We start from the raw sequence: 18,583 nt of genomic DNA, 5'->3' as shown, positions 1-18,583 counted from the left end.
GAGAGAGAAGGGCCTGGTTGTAGTGAGCTAGAGACAGAGTACCTGAGTGGAGCAGGGCTGGGGACAGGCTGAGGAGCTGGGGAGCTCCAGCCTGTGGCCTAGTAGGAGGCCAAGGGGTACTGGGGGTTGCAGAGGGCAGCCCATGGGTAGGCCAAGGCAGCAGGTCCAAACCCAACCTTGCCTGTGATGAGTGGCCTATACTGCAGTCTGCCCCAGGGAGTGGGGGCTAGTTGGTGACTGGCAGTGGCCTTATTCTGAGGTGAGGTAGGGATAGTGGGTGGGGGTTCCCCAGGGAGGGAGACCCTAGTACTGAGGGGTGTACTACCAAGGGGCAGCACCCCAGATACAAGGGCACCGGGGTCTGGGAGCGACATGGGGGGGCAGAGGACAGGCGGATCACCAGCCTGCAGGGTGTGCTCCAGGATGCTGAAAGAGCTAGTTCCCAGAAGAGACCAGCAGGAGGCGCTGCAGGGGTGAGTCCACCCCTCTACAGGTGCCTATTACCCCCCACCCCTGTCCTGTTTTTTCACAGTTGCTATCTGGTCACCCTAACCATCAGAATCAAAGCCTTAAAGCAAATAAAAGAGTAAAGAGAAAAAAGTAGGTAAAATGTTGGTAGTTACTTATGGCATCAGGGTATTTACAACTATTCTTGGATATAAATAAATATTGCATTTGGAGGGCCTAACTCAATTTAAAATATTTTCATAATTTAAAATAGAAGCTCCTTGTTAAAGATACTATGATGGTGAGTGTGAGGGGTTGGATCACAGAAACCCCCTTGGGAACTGCCAAGTGACGTGCCAAGACTACTTCTGCCCCTGCTTTCCCTGCCAGCTCGGGACCCCAGCACCCTGTCTTGCTGAGCCAGACACGCCCATCTGCTCCAACATAGACCCAGGGTCTGAATTACTTGCCCCAAAGCTGCAGACTTAACTGAAAGCAGCTTACAGAAGTGTTCTTGTCTTTAACACTCAGATGCCCAACTCCCAATGGGGTCTAAACCCAAATAAATCCGTTTTACCCTGTATAAAGCTTATACAAGGTAAACTCATAAATTGTTCGCCCTCTAAAACACTGATAGAGAGAGATGCACAGCTGTTTGCCCCCAGTATTAATACATACTCTGGGTTAATAAGTAAAAAGTGATTTTATTAAATACAGAAAGTAGGATTTAAGTGGTTCCAAGTAGTGACAGACAGAACAAAGTGAATTACCAAGTGAAATAAAATAAAACACGCAAATCTAAGCCTAATACAGTAATACAATTGAGTACAGATAAAATCTCACCCTGAGAGATGTTTCAATAAGTTTCTTTCACAGACTGGATGCCTTCTTAGTCTGGGCACAATCCTTTCCCCGGTCCGGCCCTTGTTCCAGCTCAGGTGGTAGCTAGGGGATTCCTCATGATGGCTGCCTCTTGTTCTCTCCCACCCACTTATATCTCTTTTGCATAAGGTGGGAATCCTTTGTCCCTCTCTGGGTTCCCACCCCCACCTTTTCTATGGAAAAGCACCAGGTTAAAGATGGATTCCAGTTCAGGTGACATGATCACATGTCACTGTAAGACTTCATTACCCACTTGCCAGCACACACTTACTGTATACAGGGAGACTTACAAGTAAAACAAAGCCATCTGCAGACAATTGTCCTGGTTAATGGGAGTCATCAAGATTCCAAACCATCATTAATGGCCCACACTTTGCATAATTACAATAGGCCCTCAGAGTTATATTTCATATTTCTAGTTTCAGATACAAGAGTGGTACATTTATACAAATAGGATGATCACACTCAGTAGATTATAAGCTTTGTAAGATACCTTACAAGAGACCTTTTGCATGAAGCATATTCCAGTTATATTAGCATATTTTCATAAAATCATATAGAGTGCAACGTCACAGTGAGTATGGTCTGACAACATATAGATCAGAAAGATAGAAATTAGAAGTCAGAGTGAGTTTACCCTCTCTTTGGAAACTGCTAAATCATGCCTGCCAGAGATATCAGCTACTGGCATTAGAAGTTAACAAATACTTCTAGAGAGCATTTCCCCCACCACCACCTTTGGAATGTACCAGACTGCGCCAAGTTTTGAGTATTTTTGAAATCTCTCTCAGGGAAAGATTTCCTTATCTTCTGACTACTTACAACACCATCACCCCGTTCCCTTTTCAAATTACACAAGCTGAACACTGTTCTTTGTCCAAGGGCCCTGCCATCTTTCTCGGTTATAGTTATGAGAAAGGATTTCTTTTAAATGGGAAAACAAATTAATAGATTCCCCAGTTCCTTAACACCATCACTCCCCCAGGTGTTATCAAAAGCTAAGGGGGAAAGATTTGTTAGATATCCCTTAGTGGCAGTACAAGACTGTAAAGATCTGCTGTTCTAGATACTTATTATAGTTTATATATGTGATATAATTAACCTAACCTTACTGTGAAAACTGGCAATTCATCTTTGGTAACCTATATAAAAGGGTCTGCTGGAGCCAGAGCCAAAGGTTCTGTCAGATTTCTGCATCAGTGCAGCCAACAAATCTCCAAGTTTTGTGTTAATGTAGAACCAAATTAAGCTAACACTGGAGTAATCAAACAACCTTCATAAGGAGACATAATTGCTCATCATACTTTATCCTAACCATTTTCCAAGGCAAATAATGGTGTGAGCTTTCAAATTACAACTGAAAAAGGTCCATGTACTTTTATGTAAAAAGATAAGAGATTCAGTACATATAACTAGATCAGGAGTTGGCAACGTTCGGTACGCGGCTCGCCAGGGTAAGCACCCTGGCGGGCCGGGCCAGTTTATTTACCTGGCCAGCACATCGCTCACCCGCGCCGCTTCCCGCCGCCCCCATTGGCCCGGGATGGCGAACCGCGGCCAGTGGGGGCCGCAATCGGCCGAACCTGCCGTGTCAGCAGGTAAATAAACTGGCCCGGCCCGCCAGGGTGCTTACCCTGGCGAGCCGTGTGCCGAACGTTGCCGACCCCTGAACTAGATATACTCACTACTATTCATACTACTTATACATTTTCCACATATTTAGTACATCTAGCAGAAGGTGTAAAAACACACTACAGGTGGGTTATTATTATTAGGTAGTTCCATACCCAAAGGTACATTGTCATGTTTTCATATGCCCAAGTAATGCACATTTCATAACAAAATTAATCAACATATTTCAATGTTGACCATACAATAATTAAGTCATTATGAAAACTTAGTTACATCACTTTTAAAATTGATCGTTACACATTTTCTCTGTTCTCTAAGAAACAGGTTACAGAATTAATTCTCTGTGTTCAAACTATTTTGAACCCCACACTTTGTAAGTAGTGTCATTTTGAGTGCAGTAAGAACTGACCCACACTTACTTTCCTTTCTGGGTCAAACAAAACAGACTTGCAAAAGTTCCATATCTTGTTCTATTGACAGGTTAACGTGCCCCCTTACTGTACTGCTGAAGTTGTTGAACATGTCTCAGTAAATGAATGTTACAACGTAGCTTTTGTTAGTAGTAGTTGAAAATATATCAGAATATGGCAGACTTGGAAAGTGGTCTGTAATGCTGGAGACATTTTCCACACTGTAGGACTTCAGTAAAGAATACCTGTTGAAAAGAGATGTATCCAAGACAGAAATATACAAAAACATTTGCCTGTCTTTGTGTAGCACCTTCAGTTTGTCTCTCATCTCATTGTCGCCACTATTGTAGATTGTTAAATTTTGCTCTAGAAACTGGCCCATAACCACACTGTTTATTTGCAGCTTTCGCAATCCCAAAATGGCCAGGTATTCTCTTGGTAGAGGAGTGGAGCCACAGAGTGAAAGCTTCAGGTAGTGCACCACTGTAAAGTTCAACAGCATTCCAAGCACGGTCGTATCTGTGAACCAAATTGTTAGGTCACTGTGGTAGCTGGCTCTGTCTATTGTATAAGGCAAGATGGTTTTGCAACTGCACATGAGGTTTGCCAAGTTGTAGTCACAGTCATGGATATCAGCAGAACAGCTGCAGTTGCGAATTGTATTTTCCTTGGTGCAAATCAGAGTGTTGTTCTTCTGACCTCTCACAAAACTGTTAAGACAGAAACCAAGAAAGCCAACCAAAAGGAAATGGTGCTTATGGCAGGATACTGACATCACGTTTCCAGGCATCTTGTCGTCTGTTACTCAGTGATTCTTATCATTTGCCATTACCTATGAGAATAAGAGTAGCTTTATTATACTAGGGTTCACTTAATTGTTAATACTTTCTCCCACTCACTGTCTGACTTGTCTATTCAGGGCTATGTTGTCACTTTACAATCTACCCTAAGTTAGGGGACAAGATGCGTGAGGTAATATCTTTTATTGGACCAATTTCTGTTGGTCAGAGAGACAAGCTTTCAAGCCACACAGAGCACTTCATCAGGTTAGGGGAGACACATAGCTGCACTGATCCCAGTGCAGGTCAGAGAACAAACTGTGACTCAATTGGATTTCTTGCCAGCCGTTCCCTTCCATTGGGGGAGGAATAAATTGTTTTACTCACTTTTATAGAACAGCTTATTTCCCCCTGTGCACTTCGCCAGCTACTCTGGCTGACAAGGGTGAGGGCAAAGATAGGGCTCCTCCTACTCCTTGCTCCTATCTGTCTCCTCCCAGTACACTTGCTTGCTGCGAGGAATATTGAGTGAGTACTAATAACCCCTGCAACACTAGCTGCAGTGGAGGGCAATCTGAGCAGGGAAGTAAAAGATGGGGTCTTACTGCCTCTTACTCCCCTGCATGGCTGAGTAAGGGCTGTGACAATCTAGCCTTTAGAATGTGAACTCTTTGGGAGCAGGGACTGTCTATTACTAGGTGTTTGTGCAGTGCCTAGCACAATAACGTCCCTACAGTCATTGGAGCCTCTAGGCATGCCTGTAATAGAAATAATAAAGGCATGGAGGTTTATAAAGAACAAATTGTATCTCAGTCATTTAATCTTTACTGTTTTATAGCTCTCAGAGCTATGGTTGAGTACCAAACCATAATGAACATTCTTCTCTCAGGCCATAGCCTACATGTATGGTGGCATGTAGACTATAGACACTGCATGCCCCCCAGCATGGGTATAAACAGCAGTGAGGCCCTGCTTAAATGAGTAAAGACATGACAGAACCTTAGGGTACATACCCTACACAGCTCTCTACCCCCCCCCACCCCCCATAGTGTCTCTCCCATCTACACTGCTAAAAATAGCAGTGTAGTGTCCCGACCCTCCAGCAGCAGGAAAAGGCTCTGTTGGGGGGGAGGCAGCAGGGAAATGCTGCAGCAGCTCCTGCTGCTGGAGCTGTTCCTCACTGTAGTGAAAGACTCGGGCAGTGGGGCAAGACTCCAGCAGGGGAAGGCAGGGGAATAATACACTGCTAAGAATAGCAGTGTAGATCAGGGAGGCACTGATTGGGCAAGTTAGAGAGCCGTGGTGAGTACATCCCTAAGGTTCTGGTGTGTCTTTACTCACCTAAGCAGTGCCTCACTGTCTACACTGCTATTTATACCCATGCTGGGAGGGGCATGGAGTGTCTGTACTGTGTAGACATCAGATACAGACAGCATCTTACAATCAGGCTGTTGTGATTTGCCCTCATCCTGAAAAAAACCCACTTTTTCTTCTGAGTAAAACTAGAACAAGCCATGAAGATTTTATGAAGTAAAACACAAAACATATACATTCACTTCATATGCATAATTATTCCTCAGACATAAAAAGGCATTCATTGTCCAAAATGAAGAGCTTGTAATTTTGTAAGTAAAACACAAGAACACAATAATCGACTACTAACTGGCTAGGCCCACCAGTCTTTTGTATTTGTTCTTAGATACTTTTACCAGCTTATTTGCTTTTTCAGAATCTAACCTGTTGCACAATTTAGATTTAAACAGTCCAAATATGCTAAAAACACACTTGGTTGATACTGGGCTGCTTAAACAAGGGCGTGGGTCTTTTAAAATTTGAAATAAATCTGAATTCAACTAACTTTACTTTCTATAATTTTTCACCATTATGATGCAACCAAGTATGCAACAACTCCTTTCCTGAACATAAATTTTAAGCAGAAGATGAACGGAGATTGTTTGTGAATGAACCTGATGCTGAAGAGTTGCTAAAGAGCCTGACACCGGGACTTAAATTATCATCACATCTATATTTTTATGATGACAACGGCATGGAAAATGTCTCACTTTCAGGATCATTAAGTTAATGGTCTGCTCTTCCATTTCAACAGACAGAGTTTCAGTGACTCCTTTAATCTTGAAAATCTGAAAAACTGATTTTCTGCACCTTTTGAGATGGATATGACTCCTGTCTTACTACTTATCAAGGTTTACATTTTATTTCAAAATAATTATCTTTTTTCATTACTTCAGAGCACACTATAACTTATCTCCTACACTCCCTTCAACTTTAGACATGTAGAGTATGATAAGTTTATACAATGATGTTTGATAATCACTAAACACTAATCATATGTTCGCAGCATTGGTCTGCAGCTTTCACAGTTATTACTGGTAAAACCACATAGTGAATTCAACACTGAAGACTCAAGACAGAAAACTAAGGTGAGCTAGTCAGTTTGATTTAGAATCCCATTTTATATGGTCCACTGGCCTTCCAAAAGCATTGTTGTAAACCGACAATTCACAGCTCCATCTTCTCCCCTCTCTTCTGTGTCCAAAGACAGCTGATTCCACTTCTTATTTATGACCCTTTATGCAGTCGTCATTGACTTCACCCATTCTCTTTCTCCTCCTAGCTTCTAGACCAGGGGTCGGCAACCTCTGGCACGCGGCTCGCCAGGGTAAGGACCCTGGCGGGCTGGGCCAGTTTGTTTACCTGCCGTGTCGGCAGGTTCGGCCAATCGCGGTTCCCACTGGCCGCGGTTTGCCGTCCCAGGCCAAAGGGGGCGGTGGGAAGCCGCAGCCAGCACATCCTTCAGACCGCGCCGCTTCCTGCAGCCCCCATTGGCCTGGGACGGCGAACCGCGGGTAGTGGGAGCCGCGATCGGCCGACGCGGCAGGTAAACAAACTGACCCGGCCCGCCAGGGTGCTTACCCTGGCGAGCCGCGTGCCACAGGTTGCCGACCCCTGTTCTAGACAGTTCTATAATTTTATTACTGTCTTGTAATAGGCATAATAACAAAAATCTTTATTTTCTTATCACTTTTCTTTTTACTTTTTTGGCCAGATTCAATGGCTATGTTCTGCCTCCTTTCATAGAATATCAGGGTTGGAAGGGACCTCAGGAGGTCATCTAGTCTAACCCCCTGCTCAAAGCAGGACCAATCCCCAGACAGATTTTTACCCCAGTTCCCTAAATGGCCCCTTCAAGGATTGAACTCACAACCCTGGGTTTAGCAGGCCAATGCTCAAACCACTGAGCTATCCCTCCCCCTTTATACTACTTCATCAAAGCAAAGTAGCAAAGCAGTTTAACAACCTTCATGTGTGCTACAGACAATGTAGTAGATTCTTCATCCTGCCCAAGCTCCACTTGGGTGCACTGGATGGAGGAGCCACAAGAGCTAATAGGGACACCCTGATCTTCAGCCATCCAGCCCCATGTTTTTAGAGTCCCTACCAAGGGAGTATAAATAATAAATACCATGGGCGGCGTGTGACTCCTGCTTTTGGGGAGGCTGGGTGTGAGCACCGGAAGCTCCCTAGAAGTGGGGGAGGCCACTGGTGCCTGGACTATGGCCCCGCCCCCTGCTCCACCCTGAGGCCCACCCCAGCTCGGCCTCCTCCCCCAAGGCCCCACCCACACTCCACCCCAGGCCTCCTCCTGGTTGGTCCTCTCCCCTCTCCACCCCCTCCCCTGAGGCTCCCCTATCTGCCGCTCCCTCCTTTCTGCCCTCGAGGCCCCCCCGCCCGCTTCTTGTGCCTCTTCATCTCCTCCCCTGAGGCTGCCGCCGCTTTGACCCCTCCCCCGAACTCCTCCTACCCACTGCTCGCACCTCTCCGCCCCCTCCCCCAAGATCTCCCCCGCCCACCATTCCTTGGAGGGGGTGGAGAGGTGTGAGTGGGATTGGAGTTCTAAGGGGGAAGAGGCAGAACAAGGGCGGGACCTTGGGGGGGAAGAGGGAGTTGGGGCGGGAAGAGGAGAAGTGTGGGCAGGGCCATGGGGGAAGAGGACAAGCGGGAGCAGGGCCTTGGAGTGGAGCACGGGCGGGGCTATGGCCCAGATGTCCTTTTGGTGGCAGCACTCTGAAGGCGGTGGGCCAGTAGCAGCGCCTTTAGAGAGAGGTGCGCTGCATCTTGTTTGGGGAGGCTTAGCCTCCCTGGTCTCTTATACCTACCGCACATGATAAATATTACAGTACTACTAATGGTAAATACTACTACTACTAATACATAATATCCTGCCTCAAGATAAGAGATAAGATATATGGGTGGGAATATTTTTTTTCTGATTCATTTGAAATCTTATACAGTAGGACCAATTAGGACAAAATTCTGTCCAGGGGTGTGGTTCCCACTGAAGCCAGCCAGAATCTTCTTTGAATCCGAGGGAAGAATTTAGCCCTTAGAATGTTTAAATGTTCTCTCATCTCTAGAGCACATGTCCAGTGCATCAACCAGCCCAGTAAAATAAAAGCTGATTGTTTAAAAAAATGGGGTCTGCAAGAAACGAATAGTAATAATTATGAATATTCATAGGGTACCAATCCAATCCTGATTTAATTAAACAATGGAGCCTTTTAATATACAAAAGTTTGTGTAGCACCCTATTAACAGAATATTTTAAAATGCATTTAGTAACTTGTTAGACTACCCTTGTATTAGTAATCTGTGGCTGATCCTCAGAGGACAGCTCCCTGCTAATGGGTTTTGGTCACATAGTAGAAGTCTATGCTTTGGATCTAGATATTCTGGATTCAGTCCCTCCTGAAAACCCAACAAAGAGCATGTTTAAAATTAGAAACATCATTGCATCTTGATAGAATGGCTTCATTGTCCTCTCAATTACATTCCAAATTTATAGTTTACAAAAGAGGTACATTTCAGTCCACTTATTTCTTTGATGTTTGGTCACACACCAGTATATTTACAGAAATTATGGTGGCTGGCAAATGCCCCAGGATTTACACATCCATGAAAAGAGGCAGATGAGTGTTCTAGAGCAATCTTTAAGGAGCTCACTCCAAGGTAATTTAATTTCATACTCACCTCCCATGTCTAGCAACTATTTTAAAAGTTAGGAAAACATGTTTCTTTTGAATTCAGGATACAGACAGCTTCTTGTTGAAATTAAATATTTAATCCAAATTCCACAGCATTATCTCTCACAACATACCAGAAATGCCACCTGAACATTTAGTTAATGTTAAACTTCAAAGGTCAAGTACAACCATGCTGTAACTCCCCTGATATTATGCAGTTACACAAGCAATGAAGTTGGCCCCAAACATCTAAGAATCCAATCACGCATTACAATGAGAATTCTACTACCATACCTTCACATTTTGTTTATTTTTCCTTGGCTTAAGGCTATGATAAAATAAATCAGAATATTTACAGTATCACTATTGTGTCATAAATGCAGTAATATTCCTCTCACACATTGCCAAGAATGATCTGGATTTATCTGTTTTAAAGATAGTATTTTGCAAGCAAAATTCATAGATAAGGTTAGCAGCAATATGAATTTATATAGAAGAGATTTTAATTAAAGTGCTATATGAGCCTGGAACCCAGCATTTCTCCTGAATTGCAAACTCCAGCCAAAATCAATAGGAGTTTAGTGATTTTTCCAAGTAAGTACTGAAAGCTTATAGGCATGACAAAAAACAAAAGCAAAACAATTTTTTTGATAAATTCTAATCAGATCTAACTAGTTATTCCTCTGCTAATTTTTTGCACTCACCTGAGCTTTGCTTTCCTTTGTTACTCTCATGCAGCCAACACAGGAAAATTCTGTTTCACAGTTAGTTTAGTCACAAGCTGTGTTCTATATCTTGGTATTGCATGAAGCATTATCTCCAAAACTACTTGCTATCCTCTTTTGTTCCCTGCAGCTCAGAAACAATCATAGCAATAAGTACTGCATGCTAAGTTTTGGTGTGTTTTTGGCAAGCAATATGCAGGCAGTGAAATATCTGTTGTAGGTTACAGAGTGTCCACAAAATATTAAAATCACCTGCACTGCACTGCTTTTTGAGCCTCCAATTATCTACAAAGAAATGTGCATTACATAACTCCTATTCAAACTACTCTGCTGTCTGCACACTTTGGGAGGTTTGAGAAAGATTTGTTGATTTTTTTTACAAGCTTTTCTGCAAAAGAAAGAAAGAGAAAGAAAAAGAAGGAAATTAGAAAACAGTGATAACACCTGAACACAGCAACTTAATTGCTCCTACCCTTAGATGCATCTTTTGAATCATTATCAGTGCTGTGGAGGGGCTGTTAGAAGGGTAAGGGTCACAACTCAACAAGCAGGAGACACCCCCTGGGAAAGTCTGGAGGAGCTGGAAACCTGGAATATGATCATAAGGCATCAGGGAGGCTCAGAAGGCACTGGGAGTCTGTAGGGAAGAAAAAGTGGAGGGGGGTTGCAAAGGGGAAGGTAGTAGAGTTCTAAAAGACTGGCAAGGGAGAAGTGAAGTGAGGAAAAAGAGCCTAAGAGAGAAAGGGATACAGGACACAAGGGGTCTGAAGAGTATGCATGGATGGGAATCTTTTGAGTTCAACTAGGTAGACAAACCTTTTCCTGCTTAGCCAAATCAAATCTCTGAACTATTTTGTTTAGTCATCACAAGTGTGGCTATGTAGAGCTGGCCAACAATTTCAGGGTTGTGTTTTTGTTTTGACAAGATTCTTCATTGAAATTTCAAATTTAAATTAAAAAAAGGGGGGAAACATTTTAACAAATTTTTTGTGATCTCCCACAACTCATGGTGGGTTATACCTTCCTGAAACATAAGTCTTACTGCTTTGCAGGGAGACTCTCTTAGTTTGGATTAATTTTTAAAGAGTTTTTAAAAGCCACGAGGTGCTGGAAAGGGCTCACAGCGACACTCAGAAGCTCCTTATTAAAATTCCACCACTAAACTAAAGGTAAGATTTGGGCGATTTCCTGCCCTCTAATGGGACTGGATTCTCCATTGTGTCCAAGGTTACATCATGGCACAAAGTGGCTTTAGGACTAGAGAATCTGGGCTATGGAATCCACCCCTGCTCCTCACATACTCTCACTCTCTGGATGTTGCTTAATTACCTTAATAGAGACAATTTATCCCTGGGGCTCTTTAAAATACTTCTAGAGAGTATCAGCGAGGTAGCTGTGTTAGTCTGGATCTGTAAAAAGCAACAAAGAGTCCTGTGGCACCTTATAGACTAACAGATGTATTGGAGCATAAGCTTTCGTGGGTGAATACCCGCATGCGTCTGACGAAGTGGGTATTCACCCACGAAAGCTTATGCTCCAATACATCTGTTAGTCTTTAAGGTGCCACAGGACTCTGCTTTTTCTAGAGTAGTCTATGGAATTCAGAAGATTGCATTAAATGTCAGGTACTTTAATAAAATTTCCCAGAGAAGAAACTTGAGTCCCCGCCCTGAAAGGCCTGTCGTACACAACACCCCATTTCAAATGGCACTTCGTTGAACACTCCACTGTACTGTCAATATACCCCCTATATTTTCAGAAACAAAGTGTAAACATTTCCAGTGAAATGTGTTTCATATACATTTGTTGCCCTCCTTCCTTGGCTATGGTTAAGAGACAGTGTTTTGGACATAAAAAAATGAATAGACTGTCCAGTCAGTCCCCCATTCCTCTTTGTAGCCCAGGCACATTTGGAAGAAGGGGTTTATCACAGGCTAACAGGGACATTTTCTTGTGGGAACTCCTCATTAAAATATTAATGATACGTGGCTATTTAAAAGTCTCTGCCACTGTACAATTTGTTTCCATTAGACATGATATTTCCTTCAGAGAATCAGCAACTGCCATAAAAGTGAGAAATTGTGAGCATTCCACATGCAGTTTTCAGCTTTTCAATTTGTACTTTGAAAGACTGTAGAGCTCAAAGAACCATTACTTCTTGAATTTCAAATTGGTGCTTGGCAAGTGGACTGAACACTATCCTTCCACGACAAGTCAGTAAACAGAAATTGTCCACCCTCACATACTCATTCTGGAGCTAAGTATGACCACATTATCTGAGGAAGGTGGGTGTATTCCTGAGCTTAGAAAGCATGGTATGGATTTTGTTTTTAAATAACTGTTCAATCCAGTAGTTTCAGACAGTAAAACTTGTCCAAACTCATGCACGATATTTAGTCTTTAAAATTGTTTGGAATGTGAAAATCAGTACATTTTCATATCAGATATGTAGAATTAGTTCAATCATTTATTTTAATTAACCGTTTGCCCGATAAATACTTTCTGATCGGAACATGTAGAGGTTCTGTACTCCAAGTGCAGGGGCAGTTTAAACAAGTGTTTATAGGATTCTTTTGCTTCCAGTGAGAATCTGTTTTAGTTTTAGGATTGGAAAATTCTAAGTTGTGTCAGGATGCAGGATGGCCTTCTGCAGAATCAGACTTTATCCCACCCAGCAAAGAAATGGACTGTCCAAAAGGTGAACCAGCAGCTATGTCATTTCAGAAAGAAAAAAAGAAAGAAAGGTCTTGGTGAAGGGATGGGCTGAATGTGTGAGCAAACCCTTCACCCAATTGCACTGACAGTGTCTCTAAACTGTTCTAGTTTAATTAGTTAACTTTTCTACAGTGCTCTGAAAATCTAATGCTCTATGTAAGTAAGGCTATGTCTACACATCCGCCTATGTCGGCAAAACTTATGTCCCTCAGGTGTGTGAATATTCCATCCCCGAGCAACATAAGTTACACTAATATAAGCACTCATGTGCACAGTGCTATGTTGGTGGGAGAGCTTCTCCTGCTGATATAACTTATGCTGCTTGCAGGGGTGTTTTTTTTATGCCTATGGGAGACCAGCATAGAGCATCTTCACCACAGTGCTGTACATGTAGACATGGCCTAAGACTATAATGTCCTCTTTTCAGTTACAAGTCAGACTATTGCCAGCTCCACCCCCCAATGTATAAATAATATAGACTGAGGTCTGCTTTCTCCCATCCTTCCCCATGGAATCTTTTTTTAAATGGTGCCTTGTGGAAATAAATTCAGTGGACAGAACAAAAGGAGAGGAACAGAAGACAGCTATAAACAGCTTCTGAGTTATGCCACTCAGAACTACCATTGCAATGGGAAATTAATCAAGTTTACAAGTTTCTGAAATGAGCCAAGGCCTGAAATAATAATTAGGTTCCACCATCAGGAAGTGCTCTTCTTATCACTGCTCTTTCATGATATTATTACCCCTTTCCTTTTAGCATTCATCCAACCATCCTATCCAGCAATAGAATCCACCATCCCTACAAAATAAAATCACTTCCCTCTCCCAGTTTCCCGTGACTAGTTGGGCTGCCTTTACTGTTCTCCAGAGCTCTGGAGCCCATTTACTTACAGCTACCTCCGTGCTTACCAGTCACAGAACTGATAAACCACAGAAGCAGTGATGGACAACCTACGGCCCGTCAGGGTAATCCGCTGGCGAGCCGCCAGACAGTTTGTTTACATTTGTATGGCCGCCTGCAGTTCCCAGTGGCTGCGTTTTGCCATTCCCGGCCAATTGGAGCTGCGGGAAGCGGCACGGGCCTCAGGGATGTGCTGACCGCCACTTCCTGCAGCTCTCATTGGCCAGGAATGGCGAACCATGGCCACTGGGAGCTGTGGGCGGCCATGCAAATGTAAACGAACTGGCGGCCCGCCAGCAGATTACCCTGATGGGCCGTGTGCAGCCCACGGGCTGCAGGTTGCCCATCACTGCACAGAAGACATCAAGCTGTAATTTAAACACCTCTCACCTTCTAGTGAGTGAAAAGGAATCATCAGATGGAAACCAAAAGAGGTTCAGGAGCTCTGGGGAAATTAGTAGTGCCACAGTCTGGCATGCAGCAGGAAAAAGAAAATTTGCTTATTTAAAGTTTGCTCTGAGATGCCAAACTCAAATGTGGGGAGAGGATATGGAGACCCTGCAAATGACACCTATGTCAACCTGTATACTTATTTCAAGAGTTCAGTAAGACTTGGGGCAATGAGAACTCTGTGAAGACATTACAACACAGCTTGTCTATTACAGTCTGTAAAATGCTAGTGCTAAGGCGGTATTTAGTTATCTTTCTCAAAAGTTATCCTAAATTCATACATCTTTGCTACTTTTGACACTGTCAGTCACCTTTGCTATCTTATTCTCACTGGGATTTTGAGATACTGTCCTCTCCTGGTTCTCCTCCTATTTCTCTGATGGCTCTTTCAGCATCTCTTTCAGTAGGTTCTCCTTCTCCCCCTCCCACTGCCTGTAGGGATATCCGGGGCTCTTCTCAATTCTCACCGTCTCTGGGCAATTTCATCAGATTGCACTATCATCTCTAGGATAATGACTTGCAAATCTCTTTCTTCCCCAGCCTATCTCCTTCCATTCAATCCCACATTTTAGCCTCTCCCCGATGCGATGTCTTGTCATCAGCTGAAGCGTAACATGACCAAAATCAAACTCCTTATGTTTCCTCCCAAACCTTCCCTGCTGTGCCCCTTTTCTATCACTGCTGACAGCACCACCATCTTTCCCATCACTCAAACCTGCGATGTGGGGTACTTTTGACTCCTCCCTTTCCCAGTCATATACATCAGGCCATATCCAAATCCTGCTATTTCTACCTCCTCAACATCCATCCTTTTTTTTCACCCCCAGATCTTCTTTTCACAGCCAAATCTTTCATTTGGGCCCTCATTATAGTCCACTTTGATTACTGCAATATCGTCTTATTTAGCCTCCTAAGTATCCTCATTGTCCTTTTACCAGAGCACAATACGTCCCTGCTGTTCTGGGCTCCTGCACTAGGAAAGCATGGCAGGCAGAGTAGTCTCTAGAGCTGGTCTAATTTATGCCTCCGGTATTCAGTGGGAATAGAATTGAGATTAATGTCTTCTGACCCTACCTCTGAACTAGAGCTCATCCATAGATAAATACAATCTTAGTTGGGTCAAGCTGCCCAACTCTTGGTATACTTTAACCCTCCCCGATACATTATGAAGTATAAATTCCTAAAGAATTCAGCTGTTTTCTTCTGGGCACAGGTAATTTTCTATTTGTAGGGCCCTGTCTAGAGGCAGAACTATGCATTATTGCTACAGCCTACTGCTAGCTCCTTGGGATCACATTCTGCAGGCCCTGCCCATGGACTCCTGAAAGAAAGTCTATGGTCAACAGTGGGATGGGGACATAGAAGTTGTTCACCCCTATTTTGCCTCTCTCCAAACCTATATAGAGAGTGCTCTGCATGCACTTTGTAACTAGAGTGAGTGTGATGTGGACTGGGCATGTTCATCTGCATAGAGCTCCTGCCCTGGCAATGGTCCCTACCTACAGGCTTTACAGAGATTATTCCTAACAGGAATTCCTGCTTGAACTAATCTGTGCGTGGGGGTATGGAGAGGCCTGCTTACAGGTTATATCATTAACTCTGATTTTACAGTGTATGCATTAACACTGTGCACAGCACTGGAAGAACACAGGTATACACAGTAGCAAGGTTTTCATAGTGTCTGGACCTGATGCTGCAGCTATTGAATTTAATGAAAGTGTCTGCATATATCTGATTGGGGTGAGGCTACCCTGCTTTGCAGTGACCAAAGGCCATATATCTTATCCCAACCATTATTTATGTATTCTTATTATTTAACTGCATTATAATAGTGTCCAGAGGCCCCCAAACAAATAGAGGGCTCTATTGGATCACTGGCTGTGCAAACACATAATAAGAAACTGTCCCTCCCCCAGACAAGCTTACAGTCTAAATAGACAAGACTGACAAAGAGTGAGAGAGGGGTCCAGCTACGTCACTTGCATTAAGTATTGGAGGCAGGATTTTGGTTCTTGTGAACGTAGAACAGCCATTTCCTACCTTCCAAATATGCAACTCCAAATTCCTTCCACATACCCGACAATTTGGATCCTAGTTCTATTTATCTCCTTCACTTAATATTTTTCTCCATGACAGTAGGGAGTTGAGTGGAGAAGACTATCCTGCTCAGAAATCTGCGGCTCTCCCCGCATTCCTGAGGGGGCTCATATTATGATATGAGATGATGATGGGTGGGAAAGGTATTTAGGTGCTAACTTTCATGGGAGTTAGGCACCTAAATAACTTTGTGAATCCCATTCTGTATGACTTCCCAGCCTAGTGGTATTAGATGACATTCTGGAGCATTTCAGTATTACTTCCTTCTTGGCCAGACAGTTTTACTGAACAACATGGGTGCATCAGCATTTGATATTGGAGCCTTCACCTTGCATTAGACTGGTACCTTGCACACTCCCTGTTCTACTCTTCATGTTCCTATGCACCATGCCCCAGAAAAATGCTTCCATTACTCATTTTATTTCTGCCCACTTTTTCCTCTCTCTTTCCCCTGTCTTTGGTCTATTTTTTTTCTTTTCTGTGCATTTTTCCTTCTTCTATTTCTTCTTATTTTTTTCCTTTGTTGTTTGTTTTCTGTTGCCTCTCTTTCAGTGACTGTCAGAGCCTGAGCCAGTCCCCCTCTCTGATTGAAGTTCAGTCTGTTGTGATTGGATCTAACCACTGAATCACATGTGGTTCTAAGGCCCTGGGGTCTGGGTATTCACTGGTCACTGTTCCAAGCGCTGGGTCTCTCAGATGCACTCCCAGGTGCAGACCTCATATCTGACATCCTTTCTTGGGCATTGGAATCCCTCAGTCTGGCCATCTACACCACAGAACAAGTGCCACAGCTCTCCTGAAACCTCTTAGACACTTTCCCCTTACAGCAGGAGTGATGGAATCACCTTAAAAGTGTGGGGGCCACAGGGCCTGATCTGTGGCCCCGTCCCCCCGCCCCACACTGCCTCCTGAGGCCTGGCCCTCGCACCACCCACTCCCCCAAGGTCCTACCCTCACACTGCCCCTTCTCCCCTTTATAGGACTTGGAATTTTTGAAATTTCATTTCCTGTTTGCTCGGCCTGGAGAGCTCACATCGCATCTTCCCAGCTGACCATGGCGGCTCCATGCAGCAAATGCTCTCCTGCTTAGAGCATATCTGAGTTGTTGGATCTGCTGGCACTGTGGGGAGAGGAGGCTGTGCAGTCCCAGCTCCGCTCCAGCCGTAGGAACTTCGATACCTACGGTGAGATTTCTCATGGCATGTTGGATAAGGGCTATGAATGGGACACGCATCAGTGCTGTGTGAAGATAAAGGAGCTGAGGCAGGTGTACCAGAAATAAGGGAGTCAAACCGTTGCTCTGGTGCTGAAGACCTTCCACTTCTATAAGGAGCTGGACACCATCCTCTGTGGCATCCCCACCTCCTCCACCAAGAGCCCCGTGGATACTTCACGGGGGCTGGAGAGAGCGGTCTGTGGACTCAAGCCCGAGGATGAAGTGGTGGACGAGAAAGTGGAATTGAGGATGAGGTGGAACAGGCCTGTGCTGTGGCGAGCCAGGACCTCTTCTCAATCCTGGAAGGTTTGAGCCAGTCCCAGCACTCTGTCTCTGGCGTGCATGATGCAGGAGAAGAAAGCTCTGGGATGTGCTTCTTTTGAGTTGATACTGCTTGGTTACATGAGGTAGAGCTGTCCTTTGCTTTCTTATATGCTAGAATTGGTTAAGGATAGAAATGTACAAGACTAGCAGTGTTTGCGTCTGCTACACATCTATGCAGTGGGGCCCCCGCAGAACAGTGTGTTAATGAACACCGAGATTTCATAGGAATCCTCTAGAAAGATCTCTAGGAAAGTTTCCTGGAGGTATTCGGCAATCCTCTTCCGGAGGTTCCTTGGCAGAGCTGCTTTGTTTCTTCCCCTATTGTAGGAAACTTTTCTGTGCCAATTGGCAATCATTTGTGCAGGGACCAAAGAAGCACACAGGCGAGCAGTATAAGGACCGGGTAGGGTGACCAGATGTCCTGATTTTATAGGGACAGTCCCGATTTTGGGGTCTTTTTCTTATATAGGCTCCTATTACCCCCACTCCCTGTCCCGATTTTTCACATTTGCTGTCTGGTCACCCTAGGACCGGGTCTGAAGCCACACGCATGCAGGAGATGTATCCTTGCTTACCCTCAGGAATGAGATATCAGCTTCAATGACCCCTGCATGTGGAAAATGGTGGCAGAATTTACAATATTGTCCCTACTCGCTTGCAGCCATCCCCATAACAAGCCACCAAGACTTTGCCCCATCTTGAATGTCCCCTCCCACTCCTGAGCTGAACTTACCATGTGTAGGGTGTTTGCTGAGCTCTGTGCTTCCAAGGAACAGTGAGAAAGAGGTGTATTTTACTATCATCATTTGAAGCTGTGAGTGCACTAAGAATCATGCCTCTGTTTATTGTTTCTTATGCTTCTGCAGGTGTGGTCTTCACGGGAACCCCCTATACCCTGGCAGAGCGCCTCCACCGGATAAGGAAGTGACCGAGGAGGAGCAAGGAGGACATGTTTTGGGAGAT

General features: G+C 44.2%; 1 protein-coding gene across 1 annotated transcript; it reads right to left on the bottom strand.

Moving 5' to 3' along the window:
* Nucleotides 1–3,328: 3,328 nt before the first annotated feature.
* Nucleotides 3,329–9,983, bottom strand: LOC113406378 (uncharacterized protein C21orf62-like). The gene is made up of 2 exons (XM_026650944.1): nt 9,897–9,983; nt 3,329–4,203 (listed from the first exon to the last, which is right to left on the bottom strand). The coding sequence occupies exon 2, from the start codon at nt 4,159–4,161 to the stop codon at nt 3,487–3,489; it is 675 nt and encodes a 224-aa protein (XP_026506729.1). The 5' UTR covers nt 4,162–4,203; nt 9,897–9,983; the 3' UTR covers nt 3,329–3,486.
* Nucleotides 9,984–18,583: the final 8,600 nt, after the last annotated feature.

The sequence above is a fragment of the Terrapene carolina genome, unplaced genomic scaffold, assembly GCF_002925995.2.
Source record: "Terrapene carolina triunguis isolate 2854851 unplaced genomic scaffold, T_m_triunguis-2.0 Scaffold30, whole genome shotgun sequence".
Lineage (NCBI taxonomy): Eukaryota > Metazoa > Chordata > Testudines > Emydidae > Terrapene > Terrapene triunguis.
Note: the sequence above shows the minus strand (reverse complement) of the source record. Positions and strands in the feature narration are given on the sequence as shown.